General features: G+C 36.8%; 1 protein-coding gene across 1 annotated transcript; it reads right to left on the bottom strand.

Annotated features, from left to right (window-relative positions):
• Positions 1-326: 326 nt before the first annotated feature.
• polr2f (RNA polymerase II, I and III subunit F) lies at positions 327-11,369 on the bottom strand. The gene is made up of 5 exons (XM_057816992.1): positions 11,214-11,369; positions 10,970-11,039; positions 7,583-7,713; positions 5,575-5,646; positions 327-3,047 (listed from the first exon to the last, which is right to left on the bottom strand). The coding sequence occupies exons 1-5, from the start codon at positions 11,231-11,233 to the stop codon at positions 2,957-2,959; spliced, it is 384 nt and encodes a 127-aa protein (XP_057672975.1). The 5' UTR covers positions 11,234-11,369; the 3' UTR covers positions 327-2,956.
• Between the last annotated feature and the right edge of the window lie 1,181 nt (positions 11,370-12,550).

Genomic DNA, 12,550 nt, shown 5'->3' with positions numbered 1-12,550 from the left:
TATATATACACAGGACTGTCTCAAAAAATTAGAATATTGTGTATTCTAATTTTCTGAGACAGTCCAGTATATATATACTTATATATATAGCAAGAGAAAATTAAATAAAAAAACACAAAATACTTGTAAATTCTAAATTAATAATTTATTACATTAATATTTAAATATAAATTAAAAAATAGAAATATATAAAAATTAAAACCAAAATTCTAATTAAGAATTTTAAAAATATACAGAAATTTTTGAAAATTAATGTTGAAGTAAAACATCTTTAAGAATTAAATATATTAGTGAAAATATTTGATAAAAAATTTATTCATTACTCCTTTATTTTTCCCCAATTTATAATTTAAAAAATAATTTATTTTTTATTTTCAAGTCAGGTTTTTTTTTTAAATTCATTTATTTAACGTTTTATTTTTTAAGCTGAATTTTTCAATTTCAGTATTTTTTTTTTTTAAATCAATACTACATTTTCTGTGCTTATGCATTCCCCCAATGCTTTATGTATATTTGTTAACAGTTTGGCTGCCATTGATGGCCCTTGACGTTCAATCCATATGAAGTGCGAGGATGGTAGCGAATGATTTATTCGCTGCCACCCTCTCACTTCAAATGGATTGGACTTCTACTCGTGAAAAATTTGCATCATTAATGACACAGAGTTAAATGTAAATTCAAGCATCAAGGGGTTAAACACTGATGGCCACAAGGGTGACAAAAGCCTTCAATCATGAAAACCTCCAAATACGAGCATTTTAAAAACTGGCATTAAAACCAATACCGAACAGGGAATTGGAGCATGAATTGTAAAAAAAACAAAACCAAAAATCCATTTGGCAATTTCCGACACAATAACTAGCGCAGGTCTTGCAATAGAAACTTTGTTTGTCACTCCTCTTCTCCACTTCATGACTATGTCAACAGCTCAAGGGCTATTTGGGCAGCACTAAATGGAATTGTCCAAACACTAAATAACTATCAGCCATCGTGTTGTTGTATTCCTAACATCTTTCTTTTGTACGGGAGTATGCTCAAATTAAGTTTTATGTAGATACAGTGCTGGCCAAAAGTATTGGCACCCCTGCAATTCTGTCAGATAATGCTCAATTTCTCCTAGAAAATGATATTGCAAATGCTTTGGTAGTAATATCTTCATTTATTTTGCTCCCAATGAAATAACACAAAAGAGAATGAAAAAAAAAATTAAATCATTATCATTTTACACAAAACTCCAAAAATGGGCCGAACAAAAAGTATTGGCACCCTCAGCCTATTACTTTGTAGCACAACCTTTAGATGAAATAATTACAAACAATCGCTTCCGGTATCCATAAATGAGTTTCTTACAATGCTCTGCTGGAATTTCAGACCATTCCTCTTTGGCCAACTGCTCCAGGTCTCAGAGATTTGAAGGGTGCCTTCTCCAAATTGCCATTTTCAGATCTCTCCCCAGGTGTTCTATGGGATTCAGGTCTGGACTCATTGCTGGCCACTTTAGAAGTGTCCAGTGCTTTCTCTTAAACCATTTTCTAGTGCTTTTTGAAGTGTGTTTTGGGTCATTGTCCTGCTGGAAGACCCATGACCTCTGAGGGTGACCCCGCTTTCTCACACTGAGCCCTACATTGTGCTGCAAAATTTGTTGGTAGTCTTCAGACTTCATAATGCCATGCACACGGTCAAGCAGTCCAGTTACAGAGGCAGCAGGGCAACCCCAAAACATCAGGGATCCTCCGCCATGTTTGACTGTGGGAACCGTCTTTTCTTTGAAGGCCTCGTTTTTTTCCCTTGTAAACTCTATGTTGGTGCTTTTTCCCAAAAATCTCAACTTTTGTCTCATCTGACCAGAGAACATTCTTCCAAAAAGTTTTTGGCTTGCAGAGGTAAGTTTTGGCTAAGTCCAGCCTGTTTTTTAATATCTCTGGCTCATAAGTGGGGTCTTCTTGGGTATCCTTCAATAGAGTCCCTTTTCATTCAGACGCCGACGGATAGTACGGGTTGACACTGTTGTACCCTCGGACTGCAGGACAGCTTGAACTTGTTTGGATGTTGAGGTTCTTTATCCACCATCCGCACAATCTTTCGTTGAAATCTCTCATCAATTTTTCTTTTCTGTTCACATCTAGGGAGGTTAGCCATAGTGCCATGGATTTTACACTTATTGATGACACTGAGCACGGTAGACACAGGAACATTCAGGTCTTTGGAGATGGACTTGTACCCTTCCCAAGTCCCCAGACAGTTCTTTGACCTTCTTTCTTTACTACATGCTCAATGTGGTACACACAAGGACACAGGACAGAGGTATAGTAAACTTTAATCCATTTTAACTGGCTGCAAGTGTGATTTAGTTATTGCCACCACCTGTTATGTGCCCCAGGTAAGTAGCAGGTACTGTTAATTACACAAATTGGAGAAGCATCACATGATTTTTTAAAAGGGTGCAAATACATTTTTTGAGTTTTGTGTAAGATGATAATGATTTGATTTTTTCCCCCAAACTCTTTTATGTTTTTTCATTGCAAGCAAACTAAATCACGATTACTACCAAAGCATTTGTAATTGCCATCATTTTCTGGGAGAAATTGAGCACTATCTGACAGAATTGCAGGGGTGCCAATACTTTTGGCCAGCACTGTAATAAATGAGAAAACACTACTCCCTTACAAACCTTTCCAACAGTATAAGTGTTGTTAGTACAATATAAAAGTTGAATGTATTTCATAAGTTTATTCAAAACAATAAAAGTTTTTACAATCATATCACACAATTACAGACATGACTTTCTAAAGGTTTTACGGTACTTTCCCCCTTTGAAGAGTTCCTTTTTAATGTGGTTTAGTGGGTTCAAGGTTTGATACATTGTATCAAAGATTGGCTTTATAATTTGAAATAAGGAAGAAAACAGCACCTCTGGCGTACATGTGCTGATAGAAGCGTGGCTTGTCCAAGAAACTTAATCACTAATGATGAGCTCGTCACAGCCCCAGTCTTCATAACTTCCGTCTGGAAGATAGCGGCGGATGATGATGGGGATCTTACCGCATCTAGTGGATGAGAAAAGAAGGCAGGCTAGTGAATGTGATCCATTGTGGTCCAAACTGACTCCTATTATGTTCAATCAATGATGATGGAACACTTCACTTGGTGTGTAGGGACTCTCAGGCCTTGTTCAGACTGGCAGTCAAAATGTGATTTTTAGCCCAGACAGACAGAAATTGAATGGCACTTTTTTAGTCTGAGCAGTCACAAATCACAGAAATGTGATTTTTGCGAGATATTGAAACCACATACAGGAGGTAGTTTCATATCACATATGGAAAGCTGCTTCTCAGTCTGAACAGCTCAGATGGGTTTTGACTGTCCGTCACTTCACTATGGTAGATGATCACTTCGTTGCCATGGCAACCTGTCAGGTGTCTATAATGTGGCCCAGTCTGAACGGGCCCGGATCTGATTTGGACACGTGCTAAAAATGGTATGAACAATCCGCCCTAAAAATCAGATTTGAGGAGGTATTGGATGGGAATCGGATATGCCTGCTGTCTTAACGCAGTCTAATTAACACAGCTAACATTAAAATTTTTGGAGTACACTTAAAGACTAACTGTCAATGCAATGGTGAAAAGAAAATAATAAGAATATAAACAAGTTCAGGCAGTCCTAATGTGTTTAACCTTTAGAAGAAACTTCACACACTTCTGTTATTTATTTATTTTTTTATACAGTGGTACCTCTACTTACATGCTAATTGGTTCTGGAAGTAGTTTCATAAACTGAAAATTCCATAAATAAATACGCATTTTCCATGTAAATGGCCTGATCCGTTCCAAGCCCCGCAAAATTCAGATATAAATCTTTTATAATGTATAAAAATGCATAAAAACGTGTAACAAGTACATGTTACTAGGGCTGCAGCTATCAAATATTTTAGTAATCGAGTAATCGACTGAAAATTCTATTGATTAATCGAGTAATCGAATAAAACATTTTTTTTAAGGTAAAGAGCAATTATAAATATACATGAGAAAAAAAGACATTTAATCCAATATTGAACCATTTCAGTCAATCATCGTCTTTATTTTCGATGTACATTGTTGAAAACAGCCAACAATTACACCTCAGATGTGACTAGAAACAAAAATTCACTGCTTTCACTCAAAAAAACTTTTAGATTTAAAAAAATATATGTTTACATAAATTATATATTTCTTACCTAAAAATGTAATTACGCTTGATAACACACATCACTTGAAAGCTACGTGTTTTTCCCACCTGTTTCAATTGAATTTCCATTTGTGTCAAGCTATTTTTAAGTTCTAGTTAAGTTTTAAGTTAGTCCAAACTAAGTAAGTACTGATAGGATTTAGTTTTTGCAGTGTTCAAAATAAATGTATGATACCTGCTGTATTGGAGCACATTAGGGACCAGTGCTACTTGGTGTTTTATTGAGCAATGACTACTGAGCTAAAACTGACAGGCCGAGTCTGTCATTTCGCATCTAGTCCTAAATGCATGCGATATCTCTGACGCATCAGACACTACCTGCTACCACACTTGCATCACGCGGGCGTAGTTTTTAGAAACGTCGGCGTAGTTTGTAGCGACTGTCGGCTGCAGTAAGTTTTGTTATTATTTATTTATTTATTTTTAATTGTTTCTTCCTCTACGCACGTGATGTCAGCGCGTTGTGCCGCATTAAAAGTAGTCCGGGCAAAACGTGATGTTTATAGCTGGCAAAATTAAACGATTCCTCGATTCCTAAAATTACTCGGATCAGTTTTTAAACTCGAGTTACTCAAGTTGCTCAAGTATTCGTTTCAGCTCTACATGTTACAATTAGATTATTGCACTATAAACATTAAATCTGAGTTATGCATAATGTAAAAATCCAAGAATAGAGTAAAGAATACAAGTTAGTGTAAAGCTCTCGGAACACGAGGAGAATGAAGAGGATGCAGGGATACACACATACACATACAGCAGAGGTCCCTCTTAGCCAATTGGATGTCAGGAATGCTAGGCAATAGCAAAGCAGCTATAAGTACGTTACATTCAGTAAACTCTGGGAGCTGCGAGTACCAGCCATACTGTATTTTTGCCTTTTGTATCCTGAAATTTCTTTCTTAACAAGCGGCAATATCTTCCTGTTGATGCGTGTCTTAACCTGAAAACTCCATATGTAGAGACATTCTAAAGTCGAGGTACCGCTGTATTTTAACAACAATGACGATACCCTATAAATATGTTGGTTCCCTAGTAGACTAAAACAAAAAGATTACGTAACATTACCGTGCGACGTACTAATAATCATTTCAAACACGTGCCATTTACACCTGCAATAGTACATCAACTAACCCATCACTTATAGTCTTGAAATATAACACAGAATAATGTATTAATAATAAGGAGTCTTTCACATTGATATTTTGTCTTTAATACAGTGGTGGTCTTGTTTTCATATACATTTTAGATACATTGACTGACAATCAACAAAACTCCAATGTTTGCATTTATGTATCAATGTCATCCAATATACTGTACATACTATACCAACATAAATGCATTACTTACTTGAGCTCCTTCATGGCAATTTGTAAGGGGTCCGTTTCTCCTTCCAGCTCCACCATGACTGGTGCACACATCCTGTTGTTAAGTTTAAAACAAAAACTTTGAGATTAGTCATCTGTTCAGTTTCTATGACAGCGTCAAAAGTGTGTTGTAGTCTATCCTTTTCGACTTCGGACGAGAAGCAGTGTACATTCTGAATTAGTTTTCCATAAACTCTTGTACAACTACAGTTGTAAAAAGTATTGAAGTATCAATACTGAAATGTTGTATCCGGTTACAATATTTGAATTAAAATACACATAAAGAATCAAGACTCAGTAATTTGTTTTTTGCACGACCAAAAGTCACCAATTTTTTTTTGTCATGGGGTAAATTTAAATTTTGCTCTACTCTTGATAGTAATAAAGGATATTTAGTCATTTTCCTTGTGAAAACATTGGCTACCATTGACGGCGCTAGACGTCCAGTTCATTTTAAAGTGATCCTCTAACTTAAATACATGTAGGCTCTAATAAACCACAATTGTTCTCTTGTACTAAAATATGTTGTTAAAAACACATAAAATGTCAAATCAATGGCAATATTTTATAATATTTAGTCCATATTTTGACCGTTAGTTGGCGCCATGGTTTGTGGGCTCGCAGTGATGACGTCATTGGTATCTTTCTGTTCAACAATTGCTTATTGCTGCCTAAACTCGCGAAGTAAAATGCCACGATGTGCTGCTTTTGGATGCAATTTCCAGTCAAATGGAAACAAGGGGAGTGAAGTGAGTGGTCAAGGTGGAATTATTATTTTTAGTGAATAAATGTGCATAAGTGGAAGCTTCTCCCCCTTTTTGGTCCCTGTATGCACGTATCCTACCCACCACGCGTTACAACAAGCGCCCGAACATTTTTCCTTGATCCTCAGTCAAATAAGGGATCCGTCTATTTTCTGGATCCGACAGTCCCACCGCGTCTGCAATATTGGGTTCGGAGCTGTACATTTTTTTGATTCGTCGGTCCCACAGCGGCTTTTAGGATCAGTCTATTTGTTGGAATCGACGGCTGCGACATTGCCATGGGATCGGTCTAATTCCTGGATCTTCGAGTGAGTAAAAAACGCGGATTTGGATTACTATTGCGGTCTTTTTGTTGACTATTCTTCGTGGGAGTTTTCCCCAAATCATACTAAATAATTAAAGCACTATGGCACGCTACAGTGACGACAGTGACTGACGTGGACCTTACAACAATGTTGGGAGTTCGTCAGGGAACGCATGTTTGCGTACTGCTGAGCTCCCGAGTGAAGAGTGGTCAAGGTGGAAATATTATTTTTTGTGAAAAAATGTGCATAAGTGGAAGCTTCTCCCTTTTTTGGTACTTTTATACACGTATCCTAGCTACCACGCGTTACAATGTACAAGACATGGATTACACAAGGTGTGCTCTTTGGCCTGTACTGTAACCGGACTTCCCAACAGGACTCCCTCGCATCACAAGTTTTGCCCAACTTTTGTCTTATCAGGTATTTGCTGCACGCATTTTTCCCTGAAGCTCGTCTTGTGAACGACCGACAGTGCTGTCCTGCTCTTCACTTTTCAGATCTGGTTCAAATAGGAAGGGGAGAACTGACGACATTTTGGGAAAGCTAACGAGTGACACGCTGGAATTTCGGCAACGGGGCCAGTGACGTCACGCATTGCGACGTAACATGAATGGCGACCTATTACTTAAAATAATTTTACAAACTTTATTAAAACAAAAACATTAAGAGGCCTTTTAATATCAAATTATTATAACTCATACTAACATGTATCTTTTAAGAATTACTTGTCTTAAAAACAGAGGATCCCTTTAAGTGAGAGAGATGCCACCCTTTCTGTTCAAATGGGCTGGACGTATACTGGTGGTGATAAACTCATTTAAAGAGTTTTTATTTAGTTTTTATGCACTTGGAACTGAAATTGGAAAGCACTTTTCCAGAAATTAAAAACACACAAACGCAACAGTGGGTAATGTTCACTTACGCTATCTGAAGCGCTCTCGTTCCCAAAACACGGGCGCGCTCATATTTCGTCATGTATGACGTTGTTATCCTCTTCTGGTTGGCCTGCTGACCCTCCCCTGCCGGTAGAATTTGTACATTCTCCTGATCGTCCTGTTCACAAGAGACAAACATTGAGTTTCACAATAGTGTCACAAAATGTTTTATTATAAAAGCACGTCTAACAGAGTCAAAGACACAGTCTTTTGCGGCCATAGACGGCAACACAATGCCCTTCCAGTTGAAATGGATTGCACATCTATTGCTTTCAATAGGTGTTTTCAATATCAATTCCCCTCTTTTACCATCACATAAGCTGATGCAATATCATATCGTCAATTTCAAAAAGCAAGAGTAGCACGGCGACATCGACTTTGTTGAGTATTCAGTAGATATACACAGGAAATCTTAGAGAACTTATGATTGTTTCCGGGTACCAGAGAAGTACAGAACAGACTTTTGCTAGTTAATTAGGCCATGCACGCATGAAGCAAGATGAAAGTTTACATTTCAAAAAATGTTTTTAAAAAATGGTGTGAAATGTCTAGGCATAGTTTGTACTGCACCCCTTGAAGCATGCACATCGCTCATTGGGTGGAAAGTTATTGTGCTTAAAAATCATTAGCCAACATGAATTAGTATGTTAGCTTCCGCTAACTGTTTGTTGTTAACACAGATGTATACAATTAGGTAGTCATTGAATTGGGCTGCCAATTGGACCCAAAGTACCAGACGGCTGCCATCTTGGGTGAGTCATATCACATTTGATTGCATTTATTACTACTGTAGTCTTAGGTTCTTAGGTGCACGTCACCAATCTTTCACCGGTTTTTACATTGATTGATTGCTACAATATACACAAATAAAATAAAACAACAATATAATAAAATATAGGACACTATTAAGCATTAAAAATAAGCACTTCTTTCCCCCAAATACACTGTCTGCTTTTTAAAGTCTATGAAGGGGCATCATTTTCAGTTGCCCCAGGAGGGTGAGGAGGGTAGAAACGTCACTGGCTGAATCAATCCCGTTAGATTTGCGCTATTTTATGGTAAATGGAGAGTACTTATATAGCGCATTTATCTAGATTGTTACAATGCCCAAAGCGCTTTACATTAGCACACATTTACCCTTTCACGCACACATTCACACACCAATGGTGCTGCTGCCATGCAAGGCAAATTAGGGTTCAGTGCCTTGCCCAAGGGCACTTCGACAGTGGGCAGTTGTAGACGGGAATCGAACCGCTGACCACTCGAGCTCCCAACTGCGTCACGGCTGCCCCTTTTATTGTGTATAACTGTGTAAATTTGGTGGCTCAAATATTGTGTGCATTGAAAATGCACAAAATCCGAAAGAGAAATTACATATCCATTGATCCCTCGCTATTTTGCGCCTCAAACTTTGTGCCTTCAATCCATCGCGGACCCCCCCCCCCCCAAATTAAAAAAATAAATAAATAAATACAGATGAGCTGCCCCAAGCTGATTACGTAGTCTCACCCTCCTTCCTGCTGCTCTTTGCTGGTCAGGCAGTGCACTGGAGTTGCTGATTAAAGTTAACAATGATTGACAGACGCCAAGGTTTGATCTTGTCACAGATGCCTGGAAGCCGAGACTTCAACGCGCCACATGCGTCAATCATCGTTTAACTTGTTAAACAGTTGCTGTGGAAACTCATTGAAAGTGAGCAGATTGAGTGGATTTGAGTGGACTCACTCAATAATTATACGTAAAATAAAAATAATTCGGTGGGACAGTAACATGTTTAAAACTTATCATAATTATTACATTGGAAGTGCTTAAAAAACATGTATTGATATACTGTATATGTATACATTGAGTTTATTTCTTTAATTATACTTTGGGGGGAAAAGTGAAAAAACATGTCTTATACGTATCTCTTTCCAATGCTAAATCTTTTAAAAAAAAAAAAAAAAAAAAAAAATCTTTTTGGGGAGCGGTGGGCACTACTTCACAGTTTTTCACTTATCGCGGTGGGTTCTGGTCCCCCACTAACCGCGAAAAACGAGCAATCACTGTATAATTTTTATAGGTACACGATAATTATGAAGATAAGAATGAAGCTGCCCATCAATTTCCTACGCCAGCTAAGAAAGCCGTGGTTGTACCATTTACCGAGGCCTTTGAAAAGTTTCACAAAGATGACCAAGGGCTATAGCGATCACAAACATGATCACAGAAATGATGGCACTAGACAACCAACCTTTTTCCTTCGTCGAAGACATAGGATTCAGGCGGCTACTACGTCATTTGGAGCCGAGGTTCATCATTCTAAATCGAATGTTTACCAGCAAAGTATGATGAGATTGCCACACGCTTCCATACTTCGATCGGCAACCATGCACGGCACGTAAGTTTCATCACGGACATATGGATGTGTAATCTTAAGTCCTGTCAGCATGCTTGGTATGACAGCGCAGTGGCTCGACAATGATTTCGTACTGTGCAGAGAAGCCCCATGCTTTATTGAAAATGGGTTCACTCACTGCCGTTTATATGGATTATTATAAGGCAATAAGGCAAGCCATTAATCCTTTTTGTTGTATTTGTACCATATTTTTGATAGTGAGGAATGAGTGATAATAATGTTTGCGTTTTACAGCGTTAGTTATAAGTTAGTAAGTTACTGAGAGGCCTTTTGGTTATTGATAGGCTTGCTGTCCTATAATTGCCAGGTTAAGAAAGGCCACAACAGTCTCCTCTCCTGTAGCCCCAAATGTTTGTATCTGATGACAAAGCATAATACCTGTTGGGTTTATGTTTTAGGTCAGTTCTCATTGTTCAGGGAATACATTTTCACTGACATTGACTAAATGATTGTGATGGACTCAAATTATATTTATTTGAAGAAATAAATATTGGCACATTATTTGAAGTCGAGACTATTTTTGTCTTTGTTTTGTTCGTTATAATAATGATCACGTCACCATGAAAAATCTGGTTAGGTCAAAGGCAAATCTATGTTGAATCCACCACTAGTTTGTTTGGTTTTTTTTTTTTAACTTCCAGGTGTTCAAAAACTCAGGTGAATATTCATTCATTCATTTTCAACGCCGCTTATTCCTCACGAGGGTCGCGGAGGTGCTGGAGCCTATACATTTTTAAATTATATATTTATTATCGGTTATCGATATCGGCTTTGAGGAGCAGGAAGTTATCGATATTGGTTTTAAAAAAAAACAGATATAGTGCACCCCTTATAATTTTCAGCATTTTTAATGCAATACCGACCAAAATATCGTTTCTGCACGTTTTTGAAATATCGTGATATAATTTGGAGGTCGTATTGCCTACTCCAAATAGTACAACCTTCGTAGGTCTTGCAGTGAAAGTTAATGACTCACATCTTCAGGATTTTCCAAATCATCTAATCCCTCATCCTCTTCGGCATCATCAAAATCGCCATCGTCGAAGCTAAAAATTGAGAGAATTAGTTAATTAAAACAACAGGACATTTTTATCTACATCAAAAATACGACTGTGTGAATGATTTATTGGGCGGCCACACGGTAACCATTCATTTCTTTTATGAATATCCGTTATTCTATTACCCATTTTGACAGAAAATCAGCATTTCGGATTATTTACTTATCCTCGTTGTCCGACATATCCTTCTGTTGAGTCACAAATATCCAATGTGAATCGTTTTAATGGCTTTAAACACGAGCTACTTTTTTGTAAACATTAACACGCGAGAGTACGATGAGCGTTTCGTTTCCGGTTCCTCTGTGTGTGCACTGAATAAGAAATCCGGAACAAAAAAGTTTGAAACTGTCGTTCCGCTTTTACCCCTTCTGTTTTTCGGCTTTTTTTTTTTTTTTTTTTTTTTTTTTTTTTTTTTTGTGATGATGAAAGCTGGAAAGATCCATTAAAATAATTACCAATAAATTGAAGAAATTGAGAATATATGATGTCGTTTTCCCTGCAGTCTTAAAAATGTTTATAGTATCTTTACATGTAATACTGTGTATGTTACCGTTTTCTTTTCTGGATACTGTAACTATTATTGATTTGTATTTTTGGAGGGTGAGGGCAACACATTTTTATACTAATTATGGGAGAAAATATGTATTATCAGTAATAATAAATACAGCATTTAAACTTTAATGCTACTGTACATACCATATGCTTTATTAACACACTAGAGCCATCTAGTGTTTTCTTAGTACATGTCACATAGTAATAAATAAATGGCTACACATCATATACAATACAGTGAAGAAAATAAGTATTTGAGGGTCTTTATCAATATAAAGGGCCTTTTGGTGTCCTCATCAAATACACCCAGTTATCATGAAAATGTATACAAAAAAAATAAATTAAAAAAACTCATATTTTATTACAGGTGAACCAAGATTTTCACACATATCTGGACAACAATATGTCTCTTAAAATCTGTTTCCTTTATTTTATGTGTAGTTTTTTCATTTTGATATACTCCATTTTGGCATGTCCCACACACTGCACTGCTAACTTCAGTGTGTGTAACAAATGGTTAAATGATAAAAAATGGAACATTTTTACATATGAACTTATTCTCACAAGTTATTTGCTAGAATTGTTCATTTTTATCAGTATACCCTTACTTTCATATTAATATTTAACATTTTTACCCCAAAATACAATGTTCCTGAAAAAATTGTACACCCTGCCATTTAGGGAAAACTGCCTCTTTAAGAAACCTGCTGATTTTTTTTGTGTGTGATGTCACACCACCAATTTTGTCTTTTTTTATCGGTGACCGAAACAGAGGTGAGTTGCAGAGTAGGTATTTACACTTATGTTTCGCAATTTTTGTCATATTACGTGTGTAGTCAAATGTTGTCAAGTTTAACATGTCCACTCTGTCATTAATAAATATCAATTAAGATAAAAACATTTGATAAATTTGAAAGATATATATTAAAAAGTCCACAGTCTGCTTG

The sequence above is a fragment of the Corythoichthys intestinalis genome, chromosome 16 (assembly GCF_030265065.1).
Source record: "Corythoichthys intestinalis isolate RoL2023-P3 chromosome 16, ASM3026506v1, whole genome shotgun sequence".
Lineage (NCBI taxonomy): Eukaryota > Metazoa > Chordata > Actinopteri > Syngnathiformes > Syngnathidae > Corythoichthys > Corythoichthys intestinalis.
Note: the sequence above shows the minus strand (reverse complement) of the source record. Positions and strands in the feature narration are given on the sequence as shown.

Excerpts from the sequence above, each read along its gene's own strand:
- polr2f (XM_057816992.1), bottom strand. The coding sequence starts at position 11,233 with ATGTCGGACAACGAGGATAA. Across the intron at positions 11,040-11,213 it reads ATGTCGGACAACGAGGATAA|CTTCGACGATGGCGATTTTG; the intron begins GTAAATAATCCG and ends CTCAATTTTTAG. Across the intron at positions 3,048-5,574 it reads ATTGCCATGAAGGAGCTCAA|ATGCGGTAAGATCCCCATCA; the intron begins GTAAGTAATGCA and ends CTCATCCACTAG.